General features: G+C 35.2%; 1 protein-coding gene across 3 annotated transcripts; it reads left to right on the plus strand.

Annotated features, from left to right (window-relative positions):
- The first annotated feature begins 1846 nt into the window (after window positions 1-1846).
- LOC111487012 (uncharacterized PKHD-type hydroxylase At1g22950-like) lies at window positions 1847-12659 on the plus strand. 3 transcript variants are annotated; one of them, XR_002718972.1, is made up of 10 exons: window positions 1847-2282; window positions 5456-5503; window positions 6023-6199; window positions 6288-6438; window positions 6528-6614; window positions 10927-11051; window positions 11451-11569; window positions 11949-12060; window positions 12141-12290; window positions 12479-12659. XR_002718972.1 is itself a non-coding variant. In XM_023134214.1 (9 exons), the coding sequence occupies exons 1-9, from the start codon at window positions 1983-1985 to the stop codon at window positions 12174-12176; spliced, it is 1155 nt and encodes a 384-aa protein (XP_022989982.1). In that variant the 5' UTR covers window positions 1847-1982; the 3' UTR covers window positions 12177-12473. The 3 variants fall into 3 exon arrangements, 1 of the variants encoding a protein (XP_022989982.1); XR_002718971.1 differs by having other exon boundaries at window positions 12484-12659; XM_023134214.1 differs by lacking the exon at window positions 12479-12659 and having other exon boundaries at window positions 12141-12473.
- Window positions 12660-13463: the final 804 nt, after the last annotated feature.

A 13463-nucleotide genomic window follows, 5' to 3' on the forward strand; every position in this document is an offset into this window, starting at 1 on the left:
AGTAACATGCCTTAGACAAGCATAACCGTGACATCTTCTTCACTCAATTGGTTGACATCTCTTCCAATCGACTCTTTGCGAACTCAGATCTCTCGACGCTCTTCCAACTAATCTCAACATTGAAAAGTCTATAATCTACCATTAACAGATGAAAATTACTTTTTGATTCGTTGATTCTTCGCATCTTTTCTGTCATAGTTTCTCATACTTTATTCGATGTGGAATTTTTCTTCGTGGCGTGAGGTCATACCTCCTTTATGTGCCTAGTGTCTTCCTTATTGGGACAGTAACATTTCAAGTTATTGACATGGACAACAAGGATTAATCTGAATCCATAAGAGAAATTGGATCTTATATGATGTCTTCCCGACCTTCTGAATAACTTTGATTCGTACCAATGTTGGTTCTTGCTACTTTGAAATCAAGTTGATCTAACCTTATCTTGATCAAAACTCTTTCTCCATTTTGGAATTATCGTGGTCGATGCTTCCTACTGGCTCCTCTTCATCCATTTAATGGTCTTCCCGATTAAACACGAGTTAATTCAAAGTTTTGTCTTCCCTCTTCAATGAAAGTGTTGGCTTGAAGTCTTTCCCCTCCAATTGGGTAATCACTTACAGGTCTAGGAAACCTGACTTCCATTAAAATCATTTAGCTGTTTATGAAGATTAGTTAGCTCAGGCTAAGTCATATGACACACATGAATTTATCGTGGAGAGCCACGAGACTTAGATTAATTTCAAAGAGGTTTAAAAGAAAAAAAAAATGTTCGAGATATCTAGAGGAACTTAATATAAAAAAAATTAGAAAGTTCAACCAAGTAGTCATTGGATTATGGTTAGGATTGCCTGATTTAGTATTCTTAAAGTTAGCATAAGTGAAAATATTATTTGGATACATTACCTTAGGAAATTGGAAAAGTATGAATGTGGCTAGTGAATATTATGTTACTTGCCGGTGATGAGTTTCGTGTATGAGTTATTATGAGGTTTATTTCTCTCTTGATCACATAGTCTCGACATGTGATGTTCTACATTGGTTGGCGAGGAGAACAAATCACCATTTATAAGGGTGTGAAAACTTTCCACTACCAATGTTTTAAAAACTTGAAGGGAAGCCCGAAAGGGAAAGCCCAAAGAGGACATACATAAGTTATCTTATGAAATATTAATATTCTTAATCAACAAATTTATAATAAGAAATTAATTATTTAAATATCTTCACTCACTCTATCAAATTATTTATAATAATTACAAAGTTGATTGTACCAGTGTAATCAAGATATGACATCAAACTTTATTCATATACCGAGACTCTTTATATTACTCATATATTTTTTTTACCATAGTAATGAATTCACCTAAGAAGTTAATTCTTTTTTAATTCACGTGTGAAACCTTCAACATTGTGCGATTTTAGGAAACTTTATTAGACGTTTTTTATGGTATTCTCTGGCATGTTACCAAGCTTCCTTTGGATTCTGAGCTTTCCAGGAAAGGATTCTTACCTTAGCCTAAACATCTTTGGTCTCAATGTTGACTTGTAGCTTATATTTTTTTCTTGATCAAACTCGACAAGTCTGATCTTATCTTTATTTTTTTGAGACCCTGTTGAGAATTGTTGAGGGGGAATCCAGCATAATTTAATGAATGATCATGCTTGAAATAATCTCTATTGATATGAGGCCTAAATTATTAATGATTATCAATTTATTTAAAAAAATTTAAGTATACTAGTGGGACAATTGTAAGGATAACAAGTTTAGACGTCCACGCAATCGATTGGGTCCCACATGTACAGGTCACGTCCGGAACTAACGAAGCAGAGCCCTAACCCTAACCTGCAACTTTCACCATCTTCGTCTTCTTCCTTTTCATAACCCTAATTTCAATCCACATCTCACACTCTTACACTCTCACCCGCAATAACATGCTTCTGTAATTCTTACGTCACACGCATTTGACCTCCGCATATGCGAAGCTATGTCACTGGAAGTTTCGCTTGAACGACGAAAGCAGTCCCAAACTCCTGTGACTGGCAATGGAAATGGCGTCGTCTCGTCCAGCGCACCTTCCTTCTCAACTCACAGGCTTCGTCTCCAGCCAAAGGAAGATCACAAGTCGGAGAGCTACGAGGACCTGCAATTGGAGTTTAGCCCCCTCCTCTTTAGTATGCTGGAAAGGCACTTGCCTCCGAGCATGCTAAATGTGGCACGCGACCTTAAGCTTCAGTACATGAGGGACATTCTACTCCGATATGCTCCAGAGGGTGAACGCAACCGAGTAAGCATTTTCAATTGATTATCTCTATATCTGTAATAAATTTCAATACTTGTTTGCTTGGTTGGCTGGTAAATAGAGGAGGAGGAGGAGGAGAAGGAGGAGGAGGAGGAATAGTGATAGATTTTATTCTACACTTTTTTATAGGTTGAAATCCAATGATTAGGCAATGCCGCGTGATCTTATCAGTTGTTAGTTGGAAGTCGTTTGTAGGATAAGCATTAAGATTTTTGTTTTCTTGCTATGCGATGGTGGATCCGAAGGCGGGAACATGGTTAGTTGAATATGCAGGTTTTTCATTCGTCTGATGGAAGCTAAAACCGCATGTTGGTAAAATTTACGATTAGAATTGCGAATTAGACATTTATGTTAAGATGTCAAGTAAGAAATGAGGATTGAATTTGCCAATTTGCTAATTTTCCTTTGATGGTAGTGAGTCAACGATCTTGACGTTTGAAGCAAATTTGATGAAAGCAAGGAGATATCCATGTTTATACCTTATTACTGGAATGCGTTCTGTTGGTCTTGAGGAGCTATAATGGATTTCAGCTTATGAATTTTGGAGGATTTGCATTCAAGTTGTAGTCTGGAAGTCAAGGTCTATTCTTGTATCTTTTTCCTATATGTGATTGCTTCCATGTTTCTCGGAAGTATTTCCAGAACAGTGGATTTAGTTTTATTTAGACAAATAAGGAGAAAGTATTTAAAGTATGAAGAAAGATAAATATTCCTTCCAAGAATCGAAAACCTCAATTGAGCTTCCAAAGAGGACTCTATGAATAGTAGCAGGAGAATCATTGCTAAAAGTTAAAAAGTGAAATTCAAATGGATGCTACAAAGCAGATCCAAACCTAAAACTCATCCAATGATCTAATGTTCTATGTTCTAACCATAGGGAACATTTGAACTTGGACTCCGGCAAGCTCCCCATGTTCTAACCAACTATTCTGTCTTAGCTTCGTATACTATTTTATTTGGGTTCTCTGTTTTTTGGACATTTTGATGTGTTACATGCTGGCAAGCCGAGTTCACTTATGCCCTTGCCTCACATGAACCACAATTTAAAAAATATTTTTTGGGTGAACACTCTAATGTCTTTGTTCTTTTTCTTTTACTATTATAGATTTTTCTTAGTTTTTTTTAGCTTATTTGGTCAATCAGAAGGGTGATTTGAACTACATGTTCTTGGGGGTTAGCCAGGGAAACGACCTTTGAATAGTTATTGAAAGAGGAGTCAATCTATTACTTATTTGTTGCATTCCAATCACCTTTTTTGTCACCTTCTTGATGCATTTTGTGCGTAAGAAAAGAAAACTCCAGGGATTTTCTTGAGTGCATTTCAGTGAAATATTCTTTTCTCATCCATTATATCCTGAAAATAACGAAGAATATCGAGGTAACTTAAAAATTAAATGCATCTCTGTGCCTAATAATGTATAGTTTATTGATTTGATTTTAAAATCACTGTTTTGAAAGCTGCATTGTTATAGAAAAAGGATATAAATGCCGTATTATGACTTAACTACCATGGGTTAGTGATTAAAATGGAAAGCTATAAATTTTGATGTCCTTATGGTGATGAACACAAACTGTTATAGTTATGCACCTTGGATATAAATATCCTTAAGTTTTCTCTTTCCTAAGACTAATATTGTAAGGTCAAGTTATAATATACGATTATCAAGGTGTAAATTGGTCTATACACTTTTGAATTATGGCCCCAATTTTAATATCACATTGTGTTGTAAATGTAATTTACCTTGCATTTACAAAAATGATCATATATGACTTTTTGTACTTAATGCATCTCTCATTTTCATCCAAGCAAGAAGTTAGTTTTCTTGAATTATGTTTGAGCCTTGAAAACATGGCCTGCTTATGCATGAAAAATTTAATAGTTCATTGTACTCATAGGCTTAAAATAGTTTTCTTTTTTATGTATATAATCTGAAATTTTTTTATTATATTATGTGCCTCATTCATATCTGCTCCTAGTTTTGAGGCTTAGGAGCTTTTGTACCTTGGTTTGCATTGTGCTTATAAAAATATTGGCATTGAAAAAAGCTGAATGATAGAGCATCCTTTCAGTTACTCTGTCAACCAGATGGTTTGTCATTCTTTACATTGTTATATCCAGTTTCAGCAGATTTCTTGAAGCCGATGGGTATGTAAGAGTACATCAAAGAAGTTCTATGTATAATTTAACCATCTTTCAATAATGGCTTATCTACTTTATGTCGATCCACTGATTACATGTGGTTACCCGTATGATCCATGTAACCTTTTGGCATTACCTTCTAGCTAAAAGCAGGAACACCTTAGTTTGGATAGTGAGTCCGTATCTGACACTTGGATGTTTTGCCACTTGTTGGGCACACATTGGATGCTTATTAGCACAATGGTTGTGTTAGACACTAGTTGTACAAAGTTAATATAGGTCCAACATTTGTTAGACAAGTATGAACACTTGTTAAGTATATATTAAATAGACATTCGATAATAAATTTTGAGAGCGAAATACATAAAACTCATATTTTTAATCATATAAATGCACAAACTTATGGATTTTGAATTTTCTTCTTGTATCGAAATGACGTGTTACAGTGCCTGTGTCAGGTCATATCTATGTTTTGTGTCAGCATCCATGCTTCATAGGCTTCTAGGAAGATACATTTTTCATGCTGGTGCAAATACATGAATGCTAGCTTATTTGTTTTCCTGTACTTTTATGGACATATGCCTTCTGTGATATGCATTTTGATGGGCTATAAAGATTGCTACTTCAAATTGTTGCTAATTTTGAACTCCACACACTCACAAAAGAAAAAAAAAAAAAAAAAAGAAAAAGAAAAAAAAAGAAAAAAGAAAAAAGGAGAAAAGAAAAAGAAAAAGAATGTTGTAGCCAATTTTAAAGTGTAACTGTTGGGTGATTTGAAGGTTGATTAATTTTTTTCTTGTTCCCTTCTGGATCCTACTGCGTGTAGTGTGGACTTATGTTATTGGAATTGGTGAAACATGAAAAGCAAAATATTTTATGTTAAGGTTAATTTAATTATATCATCGGCCAATGGAAGTTGTGATATTTCTACATATTTTTATTGTTGTAATGCAAAAAATACTGCTTTTCTCATCTAAAATGTTCTCTTATGTAAACTTTTATGTATTTGAACTATCAGGTTCAGAGGCATAGAGAATACCGACAAAAGATTATATCAAATTATCAGGTAAATGCAAGTCTAGTTAAGTATGTATTCGAGTTAGACACGCTTAGATTGGTGTGAAAATTTATGGAATAGTTTTTCTATGGTTCAAAATTGTTTAAATTAAGGTTTACAGTCGATTAGTTAGTATGTCCAATTCTTTGGGTAAATCTAATGGCATAAAGTTTACTTGATAAATTGGAATGTTTGACTGAGTATTTTCGAGGACCACTTTCCAGGGTTTGTCCTAAATTCCTATGTCACTGGGTTTTGTTTGAAAATTGCAAGAAAAATCAAAAGTCCTTCAAGGTTNAAAAAAAAAAAAAAAAAAAAAAAAAAAAAAAAAAAAAAAAAAAGAAAATAAAAAGGAAAAAAAAGTAATGTGGTTTTTTTTAACATTTATCTTCAGTAATAAAATTCATAGAAATTTGATGAGATCTTGTGTAATGATTCTCAGCTTTCATTTAGAAGATTCCATGAATAGTTACTTCCAGTACTTCCGTATTATATTCCCAGGCTAAGTTGTTATCCTACTATTTGCAGCCATTACACAGGGAGCTTTACAGCTTGCATGCTGCAAACTTCTTTGTCCCTTCTTTTCTCAAAGCTATCAATGAGAATTCAGAGGAGAGCTTTAGACGCATTATGTCTGAACCCTCTCCAGGAATATATAAATTTGAAATGCTTCAGCCACAATTTTGTGAGAAGCTATTATCTGAGGTACCATAGTTTAAATTTATTGGCATTTTTTTTTTTACTTTCGTGAGATTTGGTTTCTGTGTAATACTATTCTCCTCTTAATTTTCAGGTGGAAAGTTTTGAAAGATGGGTTCACGAGACAAAATTCAGAATTATGCGACCAAACACAATGAACAAATATGGTGCTGTTCTTGATGATTTTGGTTTGGAGACCATGCTTGATAAGTTGATGGATGATTTTATCCGTCCTATATCCAGAGGTAATACATTAAATTGCTCCTTGCAAGTTATTTTCGTGTAAAATGCGAAAGACATTTTTCCCCTCATGTTCTTTTTTGGTATTTTGTAGTTTTCTTTTCAGAAGTTGGAGGAGGCACATTGGACTCTCATCACGGCTTTGTTGTAGAATATGGAATTGATAGAGACGTCGAACTTGGTAGGTTTTAATAGTAACTACTTTATTTTCTTGCTTCCCACTCCTATCAATCCTATTTTTACAAGTGCTTTTGTTTAATACGAAATTGATGAAGATATGGAGCATGGTAGTACTTTCAGTAGCTTTTTCTACGGTCACCGATCTTATTTTTTGTTTAAAGGAACCGAACTTTCATTGAACAAGTTAATGGATACAAGATATATAAACAAACAAGCAAGAAAGAAAAGGAGCACAAACACTAACTACAAAACAGAGCTCCATTCTAAGAGACCAAGACGAAGACCCTAATCACAAAAAAGGTCAAGTGATTGATGCCCACAAGGAAGCATTATTCAAGAGCACTTCCTCCAAGAAAGACCATCCATTTCTATGTGCACTCCTGAAACACCAAACGAACACCTCCAACAACCCTATTGGTAGTTAGCAAATTTGCACTCCAATAGTTAATGAGTCAGACCTCCTCCTGCCTCCAATGCAGTATTGCGGAAACAAAACTAGATAAGAGTGTTTTGGAATGCGATCCAAAGTTGCCTTCCAAGTTTAGTTATCTGGAAAAACTCCTTGAAGAATCTGGGGTCCAAACCCTAACATCTCTCCTCTCGAGCGTAATAAATTGATCTCAAGGGATAAATAGAAGACTTGCCACATCAAAGAAAGATCAGAGGAAGACAAAGTGAGATCATCAAATGCTACCTCTTTCCTGAAAGGAAGTACAGATGGGACATGCACAGAGGTTTATCACTTATCGAAAGGTCCTCCATAAATAGACCTTTGAGCCTTCTCCCACAGTGCACCTAATAAACTAAGAAAACAAAAGAAAACAAGAAGTGATGACTTTCCAAAGGTTTTTACTAAGGCTTCTCAATTCCCCACTCGAACTCCACTCAAAAGGGTGAGAGGCATATCTACTCACAATCACTTTATGCTAGAGTGTCAAATTTCGTTAANAAACGTCAAAACCACTTAGTAAAAAAAAAAAAAAAAAAAAAAAAAAAAAAAAAAAAAAAAAAGCCTCATTTAATCTCAAGCTCCTGGTGCACAAACCTCCGAGTTCAATTGGCTTCAGCAACAAATCCTACTTAACCAAATGGGATCCTCCCCCTATATGAACCCCTCTACGCTAGGTTCCTCATCAATCTCTCAACCATCTTGCTCACAATGACTGGGTTCCTAAACAAGTATAAGAAGCTAGGTGTCCCTTTTAAGACAGCCTGGATTAGAGTAAGTCTCCCCTCTTTGGAGAAAAGAGCCTTTTCTAACTAGATAACTATTTCTAAATTTTTTCTAGAATGGGATTCGAGAACACTTGGCTTTTAGAATTACCTCCCAATGGGAGCTCTAAATAAGTAGAAGGGAATTGGCTAACCTCACACCCCACCGCTACCACCCACTACGCTATCCCAAAAATGGTACTCTTCCCCCATTAATCTTAAGACCAAAAATGGCTTCAAAGAATGATACAAATCTGTTAAGATTAACAAAAGAGCTCTCCATAAAACTTCGAGAAAATCTTCCACAAGTCCTCTTTAATGTGACTCGAACAATCCTGAAAGAAGGCCATAGGGAATCCGTCAGGACTAGGAGACTTTGGCCTATAATAGCTAAACAACTTTAGTTTAAGTTTTATATAATTTTATTTTATCAGGAATGCATACATGGCCATAAACCCATGATTTTTCTTTTATACTTGCACATATCATTTATGTATTTTTAAGTACACTACAATGTATAAGCATCAATTTTTAGTCCATGATGGATAAATCTCCCTCTCCTCGAAGAAAGCCTTCATGTAAAATTCTAGCTAAACTCCTAGCCAAGACAGATTCTTGATTCGGCCCTAAAGCCAATGGAGCTATTATGGATTAGAGAAGCAAAAAGAAATGAGTGATTTTGAAAAAGTCTACAATCATGTGGACTGGACTTTCTTGGATTAGGTTTTGGAAAAGAAGGGCTTGGGTACAAATGAAGGATGTAGATGTGGAGTTATATGAGAAAAGTGAGTTATTATTTTCTCATTAATGGGCCCAAAGGGTAACTTTTGGCCTCAAGTGGTCGTAGGCGAAGAGATCCTTTATTTTTTTGCTTGTTGAATGTGCTAAGCAGGCTTGTTGTTAAAGGTGTTTTTGCAAAAATCATTGAGCTCGTTGAGGTTGTCAAGGAGAACGTTTCTCTTCCCACCTTCTATTTTCGAGTATACTATTTTCTTTTGCTATGCAAATAAGGTTGTCAAGGAGAGCGTTGGAGTGATATCCCCATTTATTATTGCTTCATTTTTAGAGCTTTGTACACGGTTTGTCAGAATATTGAGAAACTTTTGCGAACTTTTGTACAATTTTTTTGGAAAAGGGTGGAAGAAGGATAAAGGTCGCACTTGGTTAGGTGGGAGGTCATTGAGAGGCTGGCTTATTTGAGGTGGAGGGATTAAAAATTGAAAATTTAAGAACTTGTAACAAAGCTTTGTTGGCGAAATGGCTTTGGCATTTTACCCGTTAACCCAACTCTCTCTTGCATAGAACTATTGCCAGCAAGTTTGGTCCTCATTTATTTAAGTGGCTGTCAGGTGTGGTTAAAGACACTTAACGAGAATTTATGGAAGGGTCTCTTTTGAGCTCTCATCTTTCTCTCAATTGTTTCATTGGCACTCGTTCCCTTTCAATGTGGGATCCCCCAATCCACCCCCTTCGAGGACCAGCGTTCTTGTTAGTACACTGCCTCATGTCCACCCCCATTCAGGGTTCAGCCTCCTCGCTAGCACATCACTCGGTGTCTAGCTTTGATACCATTTATAATAGCCAAAGCCCACTGCTAGTAGATATTGTCCTCTTTGAGCTTTCCCTTTCGGGCTTCCCCTCAAGATTTTTAAAACGCGTCTGCTAGGGAGAGGTCTCCATACTCTTATAAAAAATGTTCGTTCTCCTCCCCAACCGATGTGGGATATCACACCCTTTCTCCATTTCTCTTGTCTCTATCAGTTGTTTTCCTTTCAAAATTGTGTGATGTCTAATTGTTTGTTCTGGTCGGGGAGCTCAGTTTCCTTTTTTCTTTGAGATTCATTTCTCTTTGATAGATAGGGAAGCGATAGATGTCTCTTTCTTTGCCTTGCTTGGATAGGTCATTTTTAGGCTTGGGAGAAGAGATGTTCAAGTGTGGAGTCTCCACTCTTCTAAAGGTTTTTCTTGCCGATCTTTTTTTCTGTAGTTTGTTGAACCCTTCTCACTTACATGAGTCGGTTTATTCTACTCTATGAAGGAATAAAATTTTAAGGAAGGTGAAGTTCTTTACATGACCTGTACACGACTGAGTTGATCCTAAAGATTGGGTTGCAAAAAAAAAAAAAAAAAAAAAAAAAACCCTATTAGTTGGCTCATTTTTTTTTTTCTTTCTTTGTCAGAAGGCTGAGGATTATGTGGATCACATTTTTCGAAGATCTTTTCTTCCAGGCATTTGGCTTTTCAGTAGCTTGACATAGGAACACTAGGGATATAATGAGGGGGTTCCTCTATCTGCCTTTTCATGAAAAGAGCTTGTTTTTATGACTTGTTGGGGTGTGTACTATTTTGTGCAATCTTCGGGGTGAGTGGGATAACAGAGTATTTAGAGGGTTGGAGAGGTATCCTAGTCATGTAGGGTCCCTCGTTAGACTTCATGTTCGTTTTTGGACTTCGATTTCAATTTTTTTAGTAATTATTCTTTTAAGCGTTGTCGTATAGCTGGAGGCCTTTTCTTTAATGTGCTTCCTTTTTGTGCGCTTAGTTTTTTGTGTGCCCTTGTATTCTTTCATTTTTTTCCTCTATGAAAGTTATTATAAAAAAAAATCCATCCTTATACATTTGAAAATTTTAATTTCATCACTATTATTAGGTTATTCCAAAAGTTATTATTGTTAACTACTGGGCGACAAACATAATGGAAAGTTAATGAAGCATTAATATAGTGCTATGTGGACTTACTTGACAACACTATACTTACGTGACAAAGAGGTGATCAACTCTGTTTTCAATGATAAATAACAAAAAAATGGCAATGGAGCTAATTAACTATTGAGCAGACATTAAAACTTCTAGAAAGCATGAGGAAAAAATTGATACACGTGAAACTAGAGGAACAAAAGTGTGATAATTTAACCTTACTTTTATATTTACTTAATTTTATTTTGCTCACTGCAATTTTCTTTATAGACATAAAACTAAAAATTTATGACATCTGTTCTCTTGTTTTGTTGCTTGTTTTTCTTCTTTTCCAGAGGGTTTTATATTCATCTGTTAGAATCGAGCTATTAATGAATTTTCCTTAAAAATGATTTTTACTGTAGGTTTTCATGTGGATGACTCAGAAGTCACGTTGAATGTTTGCTTGGGTAAACAATTTTCTGGTGGTGAACTATTCTTTCGTGGCATCCGATGTGACAAACATGTTAATACGGAGACTCAATCAGAGGTATGTTAATCTTAAAGAAAAATCCTTCTTACACCTTTATTTTTGTATTTCTGTTCATTCCTTTGTGGCTGGCTCATACACTTCAAGCTGCTCATTCAGATCTGACAGTTCTTTGATTGTGAATCATTAAATTTTCTTGTGGACTCTACAACCGTTAGTTCCTTTCGAATCTGCAATGGAATAGATAGAAGCTTATTTAACCATTAATACAATTGAAGAGCTTTTGCATAATTAATACGTTCTTAAATTTAAGTAATTAGAATATTATTATTGAAAAGTTGGACATTTATACGTATGTTACGAAAGCAAGATTACTTTCAATTTTTTTTTCATGATGTTACAAGATTATTAATTAGTGTTCCGTAGGGGTGAGATTTACCAAAATGGTCTCTTTATTAGGAAATCTTTGACTATTTCCACGTTCCTGGGCATGCGGTTCTTCATTGTGGTCGTCATCGGCATGGTGCTAGAGCCACAACATCTGGGCGTCGGGTCAACTTACTTTTGTGGTGCAGAAGGTAATTTCTTACAAGGTCCTTGACCTTTCGATCATTGCTTTAATTATCCTAGTAAAAGAAAAAGGATGTGATATTTAAGGTGTGTTTGGGAGTATTTGTAAAACAAGTGCTTCTAGTAAAAGTAATTTTAGTAAAAACGTTTTAATTATAACTAATTTACTAAAAAGTGATTAATAACTGATCTTGTTAATGTTTGGTTTTATATTCATAAATGTGGTGTTTTTTGACTTTTGTCTAAAAGGCATCATTTGTTACTTTGAAACAGGGCGTGTTTGAGTGGGAAACGTAGTCGTATTATGTACAATTATAGATAATATATCGTGCTCACTTGTTTTCTTCTTTTCCTTACCTTTTCCTCCCCAAATCTTGCTCGTTACAGTTCTGTATTCAGAGAGTTGAAAAAATACCAGAAAGATTTCTCTAGCTGGTGTGGAGAGTGCCAACGTGAGAAGAGAGAAAGGCAGCTCATTTCAATTGATGCAACAAAGCAGGTAGGTACCATTCTGTCCAAGAGAGTTGCGTTCTACCTGTTTTTACCTTAAATTCAATCTGGCCTATCTCACATCTCCAGGAGTTACTTAAAAGGGAAGTAAAATCTCCTCCTTGAGCCTGCAATGTTGAAAACTATGGTCGAGGAAGAGCTGTAAATTTTAACCAAATACGAAGGATGTTCATCAAATGAAGTCTCTCTGCTGTATTAATGCTTTCGCCATGTGCACAGGTAATGGATGTCCTGTATTATTTATTGTGCTGCATTACATTTTGCAGGTGTAGCTGTACATTTGAAATGTTGTTGATAGGTGGAATTAATTTAACCAATTAGAAATTCGTTTGTGCCAAATTGGAGTGAATTAACTTGTATCTTTAGCCCTTACTTTCTATATATAGAATTGAATATTCTGTCCATAGTGCAGCAATTTTATTACACTGCTCATCAAGTGGGGGACGGCAATGGGATTGGATTAATGTGGTGAAACGAATTATGGTATTTTCTTTCATATTTGGTATGCCATATAAGTATATGTGTTGACATCTTTTTGAACTTCTGATATCATATATGGTTTAATTGACATAGCTCCCGATTGATTGACTTCGTAGCCTATTGATTTCTTGGATAGTTGGTGGTCGTCCTCTTTTTCCTTTTATCTCAATTGCACTGTTACTATTCTCCCAATCTTAATTATGTTGTTATGGCACTTTTTCCTTTTATCTCAATTGCACTGTTACTATTCTCCCAATCTTAATTATGTTACTATTGTGTTGTTATGGTAGAGTCGTAATAGAGATGGGAAATTAAAGATCTTCCTTAATTATTGAAACTATGACTAAGTTTATTTTCACAACTGTTATTCCTTTTGTTTTTTAAATTCGTTTTAAAAAGTTCAGTATTTACGTATCATTCATGCTATAACACTATTATCTACAAATTTATGATCTTATGAGCAAGAATGAACTCGCTGGCTTTTAAACAGTTAAATTCAAGTTAATAGCATTATCATGTTTTGTATCGTTTCTTGTAGATTGGCCAAATAAAACTACTCTCCCACAACCCCTTGAGCTTTCATTGAAATGTTGTGAACCTCTTACAGGGTAACCCAGTATTTCAGTTCATAATCGATTTGGAAGATTTTATTCTTTTCTTTTTAATTTAAAGGGAAGTGAACAGCCCAAACCAAACACCATAGTGCCTCTCACACGGTTCGAACTTTGTTTCCATCTCTTATTCAAATTATTCGAATCTTCCAGCCTTGAGGCTATATAACTCCCACAAAATTTGAGGAAAATCGTAATGGGTTTCTTTCAGCCTGTTAGGGTATGAGGAATGAGTGGGTTTCGTGTTCAAAATTTGCAATTCAAAGTGTGTTATGGTAGTATTTCAGGCTTTAGGGGCTTC

Source organism: Cucurbita maxima, unplaced genomic scaffold (genome assembly GCF_002738345.1).
Source record: "Cucurbita maxima cultivar Rimu unplaced genomic scaffold, Cmax_1.0 Cma_Scf00012, whole genome shotgun sequence".
NCBI lineage: Eukaryota > Viridiplantae > Streptophyta > Magnoliopsida > Cucurbitales > Cucurbitaceae > Cucurbita > Cucurbita maxima.

What these genes read in the sequence shown, in the direction of transcription:
- LOC111487012 (XM_023134214.1), top strand. Translation starts at nt 1,983, where the DNA reads ATGTCACTGGAAGTTTCGCTTGAACGACGAAAGCAGTCCCAAACTCCT. An exon ending in GTGAGAAGCTATTATCTGAG is followed by an intron (nt 6,200 to 6,287) that starts GTACCATAGTTT and finishes CTTAATTTTCAG; the next exon opens with GTGGAAAGTTTTGAAAGATG. An exon ending in ATACGGAGACTCAATCAGAG is followed by an intron (nt 11,052 to 11,450) that starts GTATGTTAATCT and finishes TCTCTTTATTAG; the next exon opens with GAAATCTTTGACTATTTCCA.